At 54.8% G+C, this 17,042-nt stretch overlaps 1 protein-coding gene across 1 annotated transcript; it reads right to left on the bottom strand.

The window, feature by feature from the left end:
• Positions 1-249: 249 nt before the first annotated feature.
• Positions 250-6,238, bottom strand: LOC120921736. Its single transcript, XM_040334270.1, has 3 exons — positions 5,644-6,238; positions 1,382-2,023; positions 250-621 (listed from the first exon to the last, which is right to left on the bottom strand). Exons 1-3 carry the CDS (start codon positions 6,143-6,145, stop codon positions 578-580), a joined length of 1,188 nt encoding a protein of 395 aa, XP_040190204.1. The 5' UTR covers positions 6,146-6,238; the 3' UTR covers positions 250-577.
• Between the last annotated feature and the right edge of the window lie 10,804 nt (positions 6,239-17,042).

Raw genomic sequence — 17,042 nt, 5'->3', positions numbered from 1 at the left:
AGTGACTCCACCATCTTTTTTGAAAATATTTCTTTCATAGCCCAATTACCATTTTTAGATAAAAATCTCCTTATGATTGATCTCCTGCCTAGGCATCGCTGAATTATTCCACTGCTCCTTGCCATTCCTCATTCCGTCCCCTCCCCCTCTATCCCTTGACTAGGGCAGCCGGATAACTTACCGCACCAACCAATACAAGCATATACCCCTTAACATTAAACCTTTCCCAATAATCACACTGACACGTGCTGGATTTAAAATGGCCTGGTAGGCCTTTATTAACAAATACAAAAACTGTATATATATATATATATACACCATCATATACATATATATATCACCCAACTTTAAATATTTAACCTATTCCTCAATTGTTAAACCTTTTAACCATACCTTGGTTGTCAGTCCCCCTGACAACCCCTGATCACTCTTTTGGGCCTGTGGTACCCTCTTAGCTAACGACATGTCCCCAGTCGCGACTACCGACTCGAAGACCTAGCTGACCACAGACCCACCCACTTCTCCCCTGGTGGTCCAGACTGACACCAGACCACCAAGGCAGACACCATCCCTGTAACTATGCCCCCCCACCGTTTTTACCTAACCACCGTCTATTTCTACCAAACGGCAGGGGAACCCACCGCCATCCTGTACTGTCAAAACCACCTAACTCCTATAATTAGGGCGGGAGGGTGGGACTTCTCTCCTTGCTTCTTCCCCCCGGACTGATGCTGCCCCTCCTCCAGCATCACCTAGCTCACTGAACTCTCCTCCCCCTCTCCTCACCTCCTCCAATAGTTAATTTCTAGGATCCTATTAACCACCCCCTCTAACTTTAACCCTTTCTACACCTAAGTTCCCTACACCCTGTCATGCTGTCCTCCGCCTCCATTGCATTGCAGCTACGAACTTGTCTTGACTAGGGCAGCCGGATAACTTACCGCACCAACCAATACAAGCATATACCCCTTAACATTAAACCTTTCCCAATAATCACACTGACACGTGCTGGATTTAAAATGGCCTGGTAGGCCTTTATTAACAAATACAAAAACTGTATATATATATATATATACACCATCATATACATATATATATCACCCAACTTTAAATATTTAACCTATTCCTCAATTGTTAAACCTTTTAACCATACCTTGGTTGTCAGTCCCCCTGACAACCCCTGATCACTCTTTTGGGCCTGTGGTACCCTCTTAGCTAACGACATGTCCCCAGTCGCGACTACCGACTCGAAGACCTAGCTGACCACAGACCCACCCACTTCTCCCCTGGTGGTCCAGACTGACACCAGACCACCAAGGCAGACACCATCCCTGTAACTATGCCCCCCCACCGTTTTTACCTAACCACCGTCTATTTCTACCAAACGGCAGGGGAACCCACCGCCACCGCGGCACAAGTGGGACCACCTCACACTTGGGCCCGCCGCCACACCAGGAAAGCCCTCCTAACGCCCTCCTCCAATCCCAGAGCCCAAAGATCGATCCCGATCGGGTTGAGATGAACCCCGTCCCCCTCAGGTACCTCCAAGTCTCAACTTCTAAATCTGAATGGCGAACCGCTATCCCACCTTGCTGCACCACAAACCTGCCCACTTCTCTGTTCACCTTTATCCGGGCCTTATCCAAACGCTCCAATGACCTGGCCTCCCTCCAGGCCATGCGAGCCACAATATCTGACCAAACAATGATCAGGTCAGGGAAAGAGGCCCGCAGTCGGCGTATATCCCATTGTATGTCTTTGATCACCTGGCGCATCGGCCGGACGCTCAAATCATTCCCCCCCGCATGTATCACCAAAATGTCCGGGGCCCTGTCTAAGCTAGCCCCCCTGTGAACTTCGGGTAACACCTTCTGCCACATGAGACCCCTAATCCCTATCCATCGTACCCTTCCTTCCTCCCTGGGCACCCCCAGCTGTCTCCCCCCAGGCTTGACATCCGCCCTTCTTGCCCCCCAAAACACAAATGAATGTCCTAGGATCCAAATCAGACAACCTTGGGGATCTGTAAAGACATAAAAGAGAAAAACAATACCCAGCAGGACCAAAAACAACCCCCCGAAAACATTAACATCAGCATTGTCAACCACCGATACCTCATTGTTTACAACAAATGAGGCCGTACATACAGTTTATATCTATTAGACTCCCATCTGCCAATCCGCTTTACAGAATCTGCAGGCAGGCCTCCCCTTGCCGCTTCCGTTGCTGCCCCTATTCGAAACGAATGCGCCGAATATTCTCCCGGGACTAGACCCCCCTCCTTCAGACATTTCCGGAACACCGCCGTAAACTGGAACCGAGACAAACATTCCCCTTTTTGATGGATGAACAGAGCCTCCCCCCCTTTTGGGCGAACGGCCAAAAACCGCCTTACCACCTCAACCGGGCATGTTAGTGGACAATTCCCCCGGAACAACTCTATTTTTACGCCCCTACCTAGTTGATCCGTCTTCGAACGGCTAAGCCAAATCACCACCGATTCCTCCAGGCACCTAACGTCCTGCATTCGTAGTCCTCCCCCCACCACCTTGGAGGGGGAAACTAATTCCCCCACCCTGAATGCCCCAAAAAAGGCCAGAACGAAAACAGCCCGAAAAAGTATCTGCTCATAAAGCGATGCGCAAACCTTTTCCAAATTCCCCAATACCGTACCCAGGACCGCGAACGACACCGGACGCCTGGAATCCCGTGTAGTACTGCCCTTCCTGTATCCCTTTAACACCCTGCGCACCACAAAGGATTTTGTAAAATCCCTGAGGCCCGCCATCTGAAATAAAAAAGCCAATGCCGCCATCTTTTTGCTAATGGCGCCACCCGAGGTTCCCCTCTCGTAATTGCAGCACACAAAGTATAAGACCAACGACTGCAGGTCTTCTGGATCTTCCGACCCTCCTACCTCCTCCCTCAGTGCGGACCATTCCTGCCACACCTTAGAGTAAGCTCGCCACGTTCCCTCGCTGATCGACTGCCGAATCAATCCTGCGGCGACTCCAGTGCAATGTCCCACAACTTCTGAGGACAGGGTTCCCCCTGCCCCTCTGCCCCTGGCGCCAGGATCCGGAATTCCGCCCACTGGAAACGAGATAAAGCATCCGCCAATCTGTTATCCACCCCAGGAATGTGCACCGCATATATCAAGGCATTCACTTTGAGACACTTAAGTACCAAGTACCGCAGTAACCTAATCACCGGGGGCGAGGATGCCGATATGCTGTTGATCGCCCACACCACCCCCATGTTGTCGCAATTGAAGCGCACCTTTTTATTCCTGAAGAACTCCCCCCACAATTCCATCGCCACCACGATGGGGAACAACTCCAGCAGCACCAGGTTCCGGAGGAACCCTGCTGCCCTCCAAGACTCCGGCCAGGGCTCCGCGCTCCACCGTCCGTTGAAATAGGCCCCATAGCCCACTGACCCCGCCGCATCGGTAAATAGAGCCAGGTCGGCGTTGCTGACCGGCCCCGTCTGCCACATCGAACGACCATTGAAAGAGTCCAGGAACGTTCCCCAAACCCTCAGATCGTCTCTCAGTTCATTGGTCAGGCGCACAAAATGGTTTGGCACCCGGACCCCTGCCGTGGCCCCTGAAAGCCTTCGGCTGAAAATGCGTCCCATGGGAATAATCCGACACGCGAAATTTAACTTCCCCAACAAGGATTGGAGCTCCTTCAATCGAATCTTCCGCTTCACCCGGGCCTCACTGACCTCCCTCCTCAAAGCCAACACCTTATCCTCTGGTAGCCTACATTCCATCGCCACCGAGTCAATGGTGATCCCCAAGAACACCAGCTCAGACGCAGGGCCCTCCGTTTTGTCGGGGGCCAAGGGGATCCCAAAACGTTCCGCCAAATACTGTACCGTACCCAACAGAACCCCGCAACAGCGGGAGTCCGGGGGTCCTATGCACAGGAAGTCATCCAAATAGTGGATGACGGAATTCACCCCCGCCACTTCCCTGACCGCCCATTCAAAGAACGAGCTAAACGTCTCAAACAAAGCGCACGATATGGAACAACCCATCGGCAGGCAACGATCAACAAAATACTCCCCCTGCCAGTGGCACCCCAGCAAACGCAAACTAGTGGGGTGCACCGGTAACAGCCTGAAGGCGGATTCCACATCCGTCTTTGCCATCAAAGCCCCTTTCCCGTACTTTCTAACCCAAGACACCGCCGCATCAAATGATGTATAGGTAACCGCACAACTCTGCGGATCAATACCATCGTTGACCGACCCCCCTTTTGGGTGCGACAGATGATGTATCATCCGAAATTGACCCACTTCCTTCTTCGGAACTACGCCCAACGGGGACACCACCAAACCCCCCACAGGTGGTTCCCGAAACGGGCCAGCCATCCGGCCGAGCGCCACCTCCTTGGCCAGCTTAGCCGACACCACCCCCGGATGTCGCAGAGCTGACCGCAAATTGTCCGCCACCGGAGGGACCTCCGCCAACGAACTCGGAATCACGAAACCCTCCCCGAACCCCTGCTCTAGCAAACGCGCCGCCGCCCTGTCCGGATACTTACTTAGAAAAGGCAGCATCCTTTCCAGCCTCACCGGCGTCATTCCCTTTTCCAGCGCCATCTCCGGCCCGCTTCCCCTGTTTGAAACACCTATTGAACGCGTGCGACCCACCACACCCTGAGCACTCGTGCTTGAAGCGGCATGATCCTCCAAAACGACAGGTTCCGTCGTTGAACTGCCAGCACACCCCTTTCTTTTTGAGGGCCGGCGATCCCGCGGAGGAAGCGCCGCCGGCCCCCCCAGGAAAGGACTGGCCCGCCGCCCTGGTCGAGGTCATCAACCTCATCCACAGGCTAATGTCCTTATGGTCCCAGCGGATGGAGGGACGCACCGCCCTGCGCTGACGAAACTGTTCGTCATACCTCAACCACGCCAGACCCCCGTACACCCTATGCGCTTCGTGAATGGCATCAAGGTAACAGAATAGGGCCGTGCATTTCTCGGGGGCCTTTTCCCCGATCACGCTAGCCATAATCGCAAACGCCTGTAGCCAATTCGTAAACGTCCGCGGAATGAGCCTATACCGACGTTTTTCTTCCTCATCCTTTTTGCTCTCGTCCGGCTTCACCCGGTCGAGGTGAAATTTTTCCAACGGGAGCAGGGAAAATATTTCCACAAACTCGTCCTTCTGAATTTTCTCCCTCACCTCTGGCTTAAGATGGGCACCCAACGGCCCTTCAAAGCAAATGTAAATTTCCCCCCTAGCCGCGTCATCCAGCCGCACCTTGTCCCCGTCCTTGTCCTTGTCTTTGTCCTTGCGTTCCGCCGCCGTTCCCACGCCGTCCTTGTCCGTCTGTGTCCCTGCCACGCCTGTCCCTGGATTCGCCGGCACCGGGGGAGGGACAACTACCGCTGTCAGCGCCTGAACGGCGGGGGCAGGAACCGGGAGGGGGGGTACTGGCACCGGGGGGACCCAAGGACCCAGCGGGCTCGCAACCTGAGGAGCACCCCCATCTAGCCTACGTAACAATTCCCGTAAGGCATCCCACACACCCCCCTCCCCTGAGGGACTAAGCACCGCCACCCCCCCACTAATGTCCTGCGCACTAACCACACCCCTACCCCCCGCAACCACATTAGATGTAGTCTTACCGGTTCGGCGCGGCCGTGAAGGTCCTCCAGCCGACAGGTTCCCATAACGTCCATCCTCCGCGGGGTCCTCCGGCAGCTCCCCCTCTTCACTGCTGCTGGAACCGGTCGCCGCCTGCCCGTGTGGTCGTTGACGAACCTCCTCACTCCTTCCCCGACCTCTGGACACAGCTGGCGTTGTGACAGGTATGGGAGCCACCACCCCCCGAGGGCTCTCGTATCCATCGCTGCTGAACTCTTCAATCAGATCATCCCTCAGCACTGCGGCTGCAGCCTGAGCACCACTGCCCCTCCGGTCAACCCTCCCAGACTCCGAACGGTGCCTGGAGGCGGGACCTCCCGACTGACGTGACTGGCCTGGTGTCGCTCCATCTGCATCCCTGAACGCATCCCCACCGCGTGCGAGGCCGCCGCCTGTGGACCGAGCTAGGCCGGCGCCTGTCTGAGGGTCCTTCCCACGCCGGGCCGCCCCCCCGACCGGAACATCGCCACCGGGGACAGCCATGTGAATCTGGGCCTGCACCAACACAGGGGAGGTAGGCCTGGGCACCCGAGAGGCTCCCCCGCGCTGCGCGCTTCCCGCCCCCCCGCCCCCCGCCCGTGCCGTGGCAGACTGAGATTGCTTGGCGGGGGGGCCCGACGGGGGCCTACTGGGACTCCGCACCCGACGCTGTGACCTGGGGGTATTATCTGGGCTAAAGCGCTCCGGCGGTATCGACCGCCTCGCGCGCGTTGAAGCAGGCCTAGACCCGACCGGGGCCTGCTGCACCCCCCGCAGAGTGGCGGTGATCTGGCTTTGCAGCCAGTCCGCGCCGTGGACCTCCGCAACAGCTTGAAGCTGCGCTAACAACCCGGCTACCTCTGACATTTTTCTTCCCTTCCTTGCCTTTTCCACAGATGACCCAGAGCGCTGACCCGATACACAGACAGGCTGCAGGACTTCTCTCCTTGCTTCTTCCCCCGGACTGATGCTGCCCCTCCTCCAGCATCACCTAGCTCACTGAACTCTCCTCCCCCTCTCCTCACCTCCTCCAATAGTTAATTTCTAGGATCCTATTAACCACCCCCTCTAACTTTAACCCTTTCTACACCTAAGTTCCCTACACCCTGTCATGCTGTCCTCCGCCTCCATTGCATTGCAGCTACGAACTTGTCTTACACACTGGCCCAGATTCAAGAAGCACTTGCGCCCGCGCAACCATAGTTGCGCGGCGCAAGTGCTTACTTGCTCCGGTGTTACGAGTGCTCCTGATTCAGGAACCTCGTTACACCGACTGCAGCCTAGGATATGACAGACATAAGCCTCCTTATGCCTTCACATCCCAGGCTGCATTCTTGCGATGGCCGCTAGGGGGCGCGGCCATTGTGATCGGCGTATAGTATGCAAATTGCATACTACCACCGATTCACAAAAGTTGCGCGGGCCCTGCCTACGCAAGGTACGGAGTTTCCGTACGGCGCCTTTAGCATAAGGTTGCTCCTGCTAATAGCAGGCGCAGCCAATGCTAAAGTATAGCTGCGCCTCCCACTCGCGACGTTCAAATTTAACGTCGTTTACGTAAGTGAACCGTGAATGGCGCTGGACGCCATTCACGTTCACTTACAAGCAAATGACGTCCTTGCGACGTCATTTGCCGCAATGCACGTCGGGAAAGTTTCCCGACGGAGCATGCGTTGTTCGCTCGGCGCGGGAGCGAGCCTAATTTAAATGATTCCCGCCCCCGGCGGGATCATTTACATTAGGCAGCCTTGCGCCCGGCTGCTTAGCATATTGCCCGCGCAATTTACGGAGCAACTGCTCCGTGAATCGCGGGCAAAGCGCAATATTTGCGTGGGCGCAGAGAAAAAAATTTGCTCTTTGCCCACGCAAATATTGCGCGATTCTACTTGAATCTGGGCCACTGTATTCAACCCTCCTTAACCACCATCCATTCGGCATTCATTTACCAGGGGCTATCGAGATATTTGATATATGATTACCCCCCTTTTTCATTTAAATTAGCCACTATTTGATTATCAGGCAGGATCATTGGGGCTGAATACATATACGTCCGGACTTGTGCCTTGAGTTTTTTGTTTTGTCTAACTGTTTGTCACATTGTGTGTCTTTTTAGTGATAATTGAATTATTGTATATGATTATCCACCTCCCCTTATAGTTCCTTCGATCACTGTACTGCTTATATATGTTCTTGATATTAATGGGCCAGATTCAGGTAGAATTACGGTGCGCAGCGGCGGCGTAACGTATCCCATTTACGTTACACCGCCGCAGGTTTACAGCGTAAGTGCCTGATTTACAAAGCACTTACCTGTAAACTTGCGGCGGTGTAACGTAAATCCGCTCGGCGCAAGCCCGCCAAATGGGACGGGCACCATTTAAATTAGGCGCGTTCCCGCGCCGAGCGTACTGCGCATGCTCCGTCTGTAAAATTACCTGACGTGCATTGCGCTAAATGACGTCGCAAGGACATCATTGGTTTCGACATTAACGTAAATGGCGTCCAGCACCATTCACGGACGACCTACGCAAACGACGTGAAATGTAAAATTTCGACGCGGGAACGACGGCCATACTTAACATGGGTTAGACCACCTAGAGGGCATGCTTAGTTTTACGCGACGCATCTCTACGGAAACAACGTAAATTTAGATCGACGGGCAAAGCGTACGTTCGTGAATCGGCGTAACTAGTCATATGCATATTCTACGCCGATCGCAATGGAATCGCCACCTAGCGGCCGGCCTGGAATTGCAGCCTAAGATCCGACAGTGTAACACAGTTACACCTGTCGGATCTTAAGGCTATCTATGCGTAACTGATTTTATGAATCAGCCGCATAGATACGACCTTCGTATCTCAGAGATACGACGGCGTATCAGGAGATACGCTGTCGTATCTCTATGTAAATCTGGCCCAATATTAATAAATAATTTTGTATATTTATACTATCTGAACATCTCCTGACCTATTACTTTCTGCTGCTAATAGTAACCCCTTCTGGTCTATTCTTGGCCATTTCCCTCCTCCCCCCACCCCATTTTTAAGCTATATAATTTGGTTACAGCAACAGAACCTATTGGGGCAAACCATTCATGATGGGGTGACATACTTTGTACCCACTATATCAACGGTCACCTTGCGCATCTCCCTGTCCCCACTTTTCCCTATATATCCCCCTTGCACCATGGCCTGGCTGCTTGCTATTTGAATGCAGCTGTTTCTCCTTGTCCCTGGAGTTGTCCCTAAAGAAGAAGGGGAACTGCTGGGAAGTGTTGTTCACCCCAAGTGAAAAATTGGATGGACTATGGCATGTCAAGGACACTGGGGGATGTGTAGCTAGTCAAGTAGGATGAGCTGTGGCAAAGGGGCAAATTCTTACCATCCATGGGGTAGATTCAGGTAGCTTTGCCCATTTCTTACGGAGGCCCAGCGTACCGTTTTGCCGCTGCGCCTCCGTAAATTTCCTGCGCTACGCTTGATTCATGGAGCAGTAGCTCCGTAAATTGCGTGTGCGCTCCGGAAAACTGCCCGGCGTAAGGGCGCGTAATTTAAATGATCCCGTAGGGGGCGTGGATCATTTAAATTAGGCGCGTTCCCGCGCCGAGCGTAGTGCGCATGCTCCGTCGGGAAACTTTCCCGACGTGCATTGCGGTAAATGACGTCGCAAGGACGTCATTTGCTTCAAAGTGAACGTGAATGGCGTCCAGCGCCATTCACGATTCACCTACACAAACGACGTAATTTTAAAAAAACGCGACACGGGAACGACGGGTATACGTAGCATTGGCTGCCCCTGCTAATAGCAGGGGCAGCCTTATGCAAAAACCGACGTACGCAAACGACGTAAACTGCGTACGCGGGGCGCGCGTACGGTTGTGAATCGGCGTTAGTATGCAATTTGCATACTCTATGCTGACCACTACGGGAACGCCACCTAGTGGCCTGTGTAAGAATGCAGCCTAAGATATGACGGCATAAGAGCGTTATGCCAGGCATATCTTAGGCTGCAGTCGGCGTATCGAGCTTTCTGAATCAGGAGCATTCGATACGCCGGCGCAAGTAAGCAATTGCGCTGCGTAACTATGGTTACGCAGACGCAATTGCTTTTTTTTTTTTTTTTTTTCAAGAAAGAATGTTTATTTACTCTTCAGCAAACACAATAACAGGACAAACGGCCCACTGGCCAACTCAAGAAACAGAACATTCATATGAGACAGAAATATGCGGACGCAGCCGCTGCAGTGTATATGGTAAGTGCAGATAGAAGAGTTAGAGGAATTGCTATAAGTCATCTATAAATTTTAGCCCTTCAATATGTAACCACATGGTGTCATATGATCCTGCTCTCATCTGCCGTGTTCTGGGGTGTAGGTACGTCTCACGCATCGTTTCTACAGTGTTCCAAATACGTTTGGTGGTATACTCTGGCGGGGATGTGAGATAAGTTCCCTAGGAGGCCCCGGGCCCCGTGGGTGTAACAAGATGTGGTAGAACAAGCGTGGTCTCCCTATTCGTTCCGTGGATGGCCAGGTCTCCGTGTTCATCTGTTGCTTAACTCTGTGGGTAGTGTCCTAAGGCTTAGGGGCTATTCCATGGGTGTGTACCTATTCCCACGAACTGTAGGTTTGGGTGGGGGAAGCTTGGGGGGGGGGGGGGGGGGGGGGCACCAGACGGGGCATGCCTCGAGTTACGGCTTGACAGGGTGCTGTGCGGTGGGGGCTTTTATTCAGGTTCCACGAGTCATAGCCGCGGTATAGTCGGTCGTCGAAGTGTAGTGTTTCCAACAGGCCCACGTTTCATTGAATCGTGTGGGGTTGTCATGGGCTTGATGGATTAGGTCCTCCATCTCCATTGTTTTCTGGATCCTTTGGAACCAGTCAGCTATAGAGGGGGGATGTTTGGAGAGCCATTTGATTGGGATGCACATTCGTGCGGCGTTCACCATGTGCATGGCTAACGAGCGGCAGTATCCCCTCGGGAGTGTCTGAGCATGGTGGAGGAGGTATTGCGCAGGCGTGAAATCTAGTGTGTCAGTGGTTACCTGGGTAATGACCTTGTGGACCTCCGTCCAGTAGGCTGAGAGCGATGGGCAGGTCCACCACATGTGGAGAAACGAGCCGGTCTCTCGATGGCATCTCCAACAGACCTTTGGAAGGGAAGGGTCGATTCTGTGTAGTTTAAGCGGGGTTTTGTACCAGCGGGAGATGAGTTTGTAAGCGTTTTCCTGGACTTGAACGTTAATCGAGCCTTTGTGGGCCATTCTATATACCGATTCCCATTCTGCCTCCGTGAGGTCGAGTGATAAATCACTCTCCCACTGCTGGTTGGCCCAGTGCTGTTTGGAGGAGTGCGTGGAGAATAACAGGCCGTATATTGTGGAAATGAGGTGTCTCTGTGGTCTCTCGGTGGAGCAGAGCTTTTCGAACGGGGAGCAAGGTCTAGACCAAATGGAGCTCGGGGCTGTCCTGTCTAGGAAGTGTCGGATTTGTATGTAGGTCCAGAACGGGAAGCTCTCTTTGTCCATTTTGGTGGCTAGTTCCTCCTGAAGCAGGAGTTTTCCTGCGGCGAAGAACTGTCCCGCCTGGACTGTAGGGTGTGGCCACCCATCCCTCAGGAAGGCCGTGTGCATGCCCGGGGGGAAGTCGGGGTTCAGTCTGAGGGGGGTTAACGGGCCGCATCTGTCTGATAGTTTGTGTTTGGAACAAGCCTCCCGGAAGGCTCGTAGGGAGGCGGGTATGAGGGGGTGAGCTTTACATGTGGGTGGGGTGTTATCTTGCGAGGACCATGGCAGGTGCGTTAGCGGGATCTGGGAGAAAGCTTGTTCCAGCCCCACCCACTGTTTTTGGTTCCCATTCGTGGCCCAGTCAACTATTCTGGTGAGATTACACGCCAAGTGGTATTTGTGTAAGTCTGGGAGCCCCAATCCTCCCTGTGGCTTGGGGACCGTGAGTCTAGCAAAGCTTAGGCGCGGGCGAGAGCCCTTCCAAACAAATTTAGTGCATGCTGTTCTGAAAGACCTGAAAAATGCAGGGGGGGTCTAATAGGGATTGCTTGCATGGTATAGAGTAATCGAGGAAGGACATTCATCTTGACCACCGCTATCCTACCGAACCAGGATAGCTGTTTTGGGGCCCAGTCTTTCAGGTCTTTCATTATCGTTTGGAGCAGTGGGAGATAGTTTAGGGCGTAAAGGTTCGAGAGGGAGACCGGGAGTTGGATCCCTAGATAAGTGATGGCCCTCGTGTTCCATTTGAATGGGAAGTTTACCTGGCATTGATCACATAGATTCTGGGGTAGGGAAACGTTCAGGGCATACGATTTAGACAGGTTGATCTGTAAGTTGGATATGATTTTAAACTCCTGGAGATCCAACAGGAGGTTTGGGATTGTCGTGAGGGGGTCTCTTAGCATTAGCAGGATGTCATCCGCAAACGCGGCGAGTTTGTAGGTTTGGTCTCCCACGTCTATGCCCCTGATCGTCGGATTTGACCTAAGTCGCCTCAAGAAGGGTTCCAGGGTGAGGACAAAGATCAGGGGAGAGAGGGGGCACCCCTGACGAGTTCCGTTCGATATGGGGAAGGCGTCCGACAGGTGGCCGTTCACACTGACTCTCGCCGTGGGGCCTGTGTATAGCGTCGCTATGTAATTTAACATGAGTGGCGGGATATTGACTGCTTCGAGGGTCGCTCGCAGGTAGTCCCACGCCACCCTGTCAAACGCCTTCTCCGCGTCCAACGACAGGAAGAACCCCGGGGACCCCCTCGAGGTAAGCCAGTGGTTCAGGGCCGTAAGCGTGTTGTCCCGTGCCTCTCTACCCGGGATGAAACCGGCCTGGTCAACGTCTATGAGTTTGGGCATGTAGGGGAGCAGTCTATTAGCAACCGTCTTGGCGAACCACTTAAGGTCCACGTTGAGGAGCGAGATGGGTCTGTAGTTGGTCACCAAGGTAGGGTCTTTGTCAGGTTTGGGAATGACTACAATGTGTGCCGTTAGTAGGTCTCTGGGAGGGGTTTGGGCGTTGGCGAAGGAGGCAAAGGCCGAAACAAAGAATGGTGTAAGAACCTTGGCGTATGTTTTATAGTACCCTGTTGTCAGCCCGTCCGGGCCAGGGCTTTTGCCAACTTTCATTTGTTTCAAGGCCAAGCCGACCTCGGCAGCGTTTAGGGGTGTGTTTAGGTCTGTTCTAGCCTCCTCCGTCAATTTGGTCGGGCCGTGCCGTTGAAGGAAGTCGTCAATGGAGGCTTGTCGTGCGACATTTGTGGTTGTTGTGGACTGGGTGGGCAAATTGTATAGGCCTGTGTAGTATTGGACAAAGAGGTTGGCAATATCCGGGGAGGTGTGTACCTTCCGGCCCTTGCTGTCCATCAGTGAGTGGACAGTTGTTTTGGCTCTTTTGGACTGTAGGGCTTTCGCCAGTAGTGCACCCGCTTTGTCCCCGTGTTCGTAGAAGGATTTTCTGGCCAGTATATAGCTCCGTTTAATCTTTTTCCCTATAACTTCCAGGAGTTCGGCCCTGGCCCGGCACAAGTCTTGCAGCGTCGCGAGGGCTTGTGAGTGTTTGTGTGCGGCTTCTAGGCGCGCTATGCGTCCTAAGAGGTCATTATAGTGTTTGCGTCTTGCCTTGTTTCGTTTGGCAGCCGCTGCTATCAGGAGGCCCCGGACCACACACTTGTGTGCCTCCCAGGTGACTATGGGGGACGTATCCTCCTGCCTGTTTTCCCGTAAGTACGCGTCGAGCGCCCCTTCCAGCTCTTTAGCTACTATCGGGTCCGTGAGCAGGGATGGGTCTAGCCTCCACACCCTCGCTCGGGGGTGCCCGTAGGAAAGGGATATTGTCATTGAGATCGGGTGGTGGTCCGATAGGAGCATGGGTTCTATGAACGCTGCCTTGAGCAAGTGTAGGTCAGTCTGGCTGAGCATCAGGTAGTCGAGTCTAGAGTACCGGTCGTGGGGAGCCGAATAGAATGTGTAGTCTTTGCCCGCGGGATTGAGGGTCCTCCACGTGTCATGGAGGAGGTGGTTCTGAAGGGTCATTTTAATTTTTTTCAGAGCTATGTATGGTGTGGATGATGTTCCGGTGGATGTGTCTAGAGGTGGGTTAAGGGGCACATTGAAGTCTCCCCCCAGCACCAGCATTCCTGTTTGGAAGGGAGTCAGCGCGTTCGAGACAGTGTGAAAGAACGAGACCTGGCGCGTATTTGGGGCGTATATATTGGCCAGCGTGATCGTGTGGTTCAAGAGAGAGGCCTTCAGGAAGAGCTATCTCCCTTCTGGGTCCGCTAGTTGTTCTGTCATTATGAAGGGGCATCGTTTAGCTATCAGTATGGATATACCTTTCGTCTTGACGTGTGGGTTTGTGGCGTGGTAGACAGTTGGGAAGTGGTGGTTGTGGAGTTTTGGTGCGTGTGTTGCCTTGAAATGTGTTTCCTGTACAAACACTATATCGGCCTGCGCTCTGTGCATCGTTAGAAGGAGTTGGGCTCTTTTTTCAGGTAGGTTTAGTCCCTGTGCGTTCACAGAGAGCACTTTCAATGTGGGTCTATCTGGTTCCGTCAGGGGGTCTGACATTGTGGCAGGTGTCGTTGTCTCGCCGCCGCCTGTGGGGTGGCCGGGGATGACTCAACTGTAACGGAGCCGGGATAGATCCCTGTGGGGGTCCCTCCGGAACAGCTGTGGGAGCAGAGTATAGAGGGGGGGGGCTTTAGTCGGGTCTGTAACCCGTCTGGTACCGGGGGGGGGGGCGATGGGTGTGAGTAAGTGGGTAGGCTCAGGGGAGGGGTTCGAGGAAATTACCTCTGAAAAACCCCCCAAAAAAAAAGGAAGACTCTCCCTCAACTAGAGAGGGTGAAAACCGATTAGGCGGGGGATAAGCCGTCCCCACACCTGTTTTCAGTGGAGCACACAATCGTTTTTTTGCGGCCGCGCGGGGCGCCCACCCCCGTCAACAGGCCTGGGCACTCCCACGCGGTACCGCTCGTGGGTCAACCGAGACCCAGCCAGGAGACGGTCAGATGGTCAGTTACTGTTCTACTTTACTACTCTAGTAGGTCTAAGCCCAGGGTGCCACCCCAGAGCGGTCAACCCTGCACTATGGCAGGGGGTGAGATTTCCGGGGCACATGTTTCATGGCAGCCATGGTAATCCGGTTGGGAGGAGGCTGTCCTCTGTGTATTAGGGGGATCCCGCCACGCATCCCCACCCCCCCCGACCGGCCCCCCCCCGGGCAACCGGGACGGGCCGGCCGAGGGGCCGGGAGGAGAGGGGAGAGAGGCGGGGGGCCCCCAGTCATGCATCCCATCCCACCCGCTCGCACCTCCCGTTAGGTCTAGGGCCCAACATGTCCCCCAATATGCACTACATCGTCCCGTATCTGGGCCGCAGCCCCCCGGGAGGCAGTCCGGAGCCCGGCAGGGTCTGAGGTTTTTATACTTATCCTTAGACCGGTGTACGGTCTGCATGGAGCCTCCCCGTACCTCAGGGGGGTGGAGGGCGTTGCGTCTCCTAGTGCGGGCATGGTGACCATCCGGTTGGGTTCAACCCCGTGTGGGACCAACCTGAGGTTCGAGTTAGGCGGGCTTCATGGTCTTTCGAGGCCCGTGCAGCGGGGGCCTCGCGTTCCGGGCTGTGGCGTGTCTCTGTCTTGGGTATCGGTAGTCCAGCGGTGCGGGTTCCCGGTTCGCCTGTCTCGGCTCTGCTTGTTTGTCCAGGAGGCGGCGTCTTAGGTGTGGTCCAGGAGGGGGCCCTTTGTTTCCGTCGGTGCCAGTTCCCTGGAAGGATGTCCGGTGCGATCCTCTTCCGGCCAGCTGGCGTGGGGTGTCCCTTTCCCGGGCTCTCTGGCGGCGAGGCGGATAGGTCGCACCCATGGATCCTATGCGCGTTCTTGTGGATGTCCCTGGCTGTCTCTCCGGCGGTGGAATGTCCGCGGTGTCCATGGCAGGCCTCTCCGGAAGTGGCCGCGTCTACGTGCGCCGGAAGAGGCAGGCTCGTGGGACTCCGGGTCCGGAGGAGGGCGCGGTGTCTCCTGGGTGTCGTAGTGCGGAGGTCACGTGGGTCCTTGTAAGCCTCCAGGAGCCGGGCCAGCGGCTCCTGCGGGGGGGGCGGGGCGGAGTACCCCAGCAGATTTCGCGAGGCATAGCAACAGCCAGCGCGGGAAAAAGAAGCAAACCGTCAGGGACTCAGGCAGTCCAAGTTCAATAGTGTTAAACGGGGTACTGTAAAGGTGAAACACCCAACATGGCAACTGGGAATAAATCTTGCCAACAACACAGTGGGTAACTTGTCTTGTAGCCAGTCTTTGGAGCAGTTAGTTATCTCTGCGGGCTCTTCTTGGTCCGGGGGATGAGATCGGATCTCTGTCACTTCTGGGTCCCGGGGCGGTGGTTTGGTTGCGGGAACCTGAGGGGGACCTTCTCCTGCGGTGGCTGGCAGGCTGCGTGTCCATACTCTCTGTTTGAGAGCCATTCCAGCGTCCCACTGACCTGCGGTACAGGGCATACCACTCCGGGACCGCCACGGGTTGTATCCCCAGTGTTTCGAAGAAGCGGGGGAGATCCTCGGGCACCTTCAGTAGGGCGTTGCGGCCCTGATGGGAGGCAGAGAGGCCGAAGGGAAACTTCCACTGGTATCGTATGTTGGCCGCGCGCAGGGCATCCAGCAGGGGTTTGAGGTCCCTGTGATGTTTCAAAGTTATCCCCGAGAGGTCCTGGAACAGCTGGAGCGGGACTCCCTCATATTTTAGGCGCTGATCTCTGGCCTGCCGTAGGATCTCCTCTTTCAGTCCATAATCTACGAGGCAGCAGACGATATCCCTGGGGGGGTCAGTGTCTCTGCCTCTCGGGCGAAGCGCTCTGTGGATCCTTTCCATGGCGATCTGTGAGTCTGGGGGTCGCCGGAGGACTGTATTGAAAAGGCTGGTCACCTCCTGTTGGATCTTGTCTCCTTCCACCGACTCCGGTATGCCCCGCACGCGCAGGTTATGGCGTCTCCCCCTGTTCTCCAGGTCCTCCAAGTGTCGGTTCACCTCCCGGAGTTGGAGGGTGTGATCATCAATTTTCCTGGTGGACCGCTGGAGTACAAGATCGTGATCCCCCATAGTGGCCTCCACCTGTTGTACTCTGCCATCCAGCGCCTTGAAATCCAGGCGGAGTTCCGCGATGGCCGCTGTCAGGGCGTCTTTGATGTCTGTCGCGACAGCCCTCAGGTCAAAAATAGTGATCGGTGTTGCCGGTAATGCCGGGGTTGCCACGGGGTCCGATCCTCCCAGAGCTCCTGAGGGAGATGTCAGCGGCGTCGCTGATAGGATTATGTCCTGTGGTTGTTGAGAGGTTCGCGGGCGGGCTGACTGCGCGCCTTGGCGGGAGGCCGCTGAGCTGCCTCGGCCGGTCCGGAACATCTCCGGT

This window comes from Rana temporaria (genome assembly GCF_905171775.1).
Source record: "Rana temporaria chromosome 4 unlocalized genomic scaffold, aRanTem1.1 chr4a, whole genome shotgun sequence".
Taxonomy (NCBI): Eukaryota; Metazoa; Chordata; class Amphibia; order Anura; family Ranidae; genus Rana; species Rana temporaria.
Note: the sequence above shows the minus strand (reverse complement) of the source record. Positions and strands in the feature narration are given on the sequence as shown.

Bases quoted from the DNA above. Each gene is read 5' to 3' on its own strand.
- LOC120921736 (XM_040334270.1), bottom strand. From the start codon at position 6,145: ATGGCTGTCCCCGGTGGCGATGTTCCGGTCGGGGGGGCGGCCCGGCGT. The intron at 2,024-5,643 runs GTAAGACTACAT...ATGTCTTTACAG, and splicing joins TTCACGGCCGCGCCGAACCG to ATCCCCAAGGTTGTCTGATT. The intron at 622-1,381 runs GTAGAAATAGAC...CCCTGCCGTTTG, and splicing joins GTGGGTTCCCCTGCCGTTTG to GTAGAAATAGACGGTGGTTA.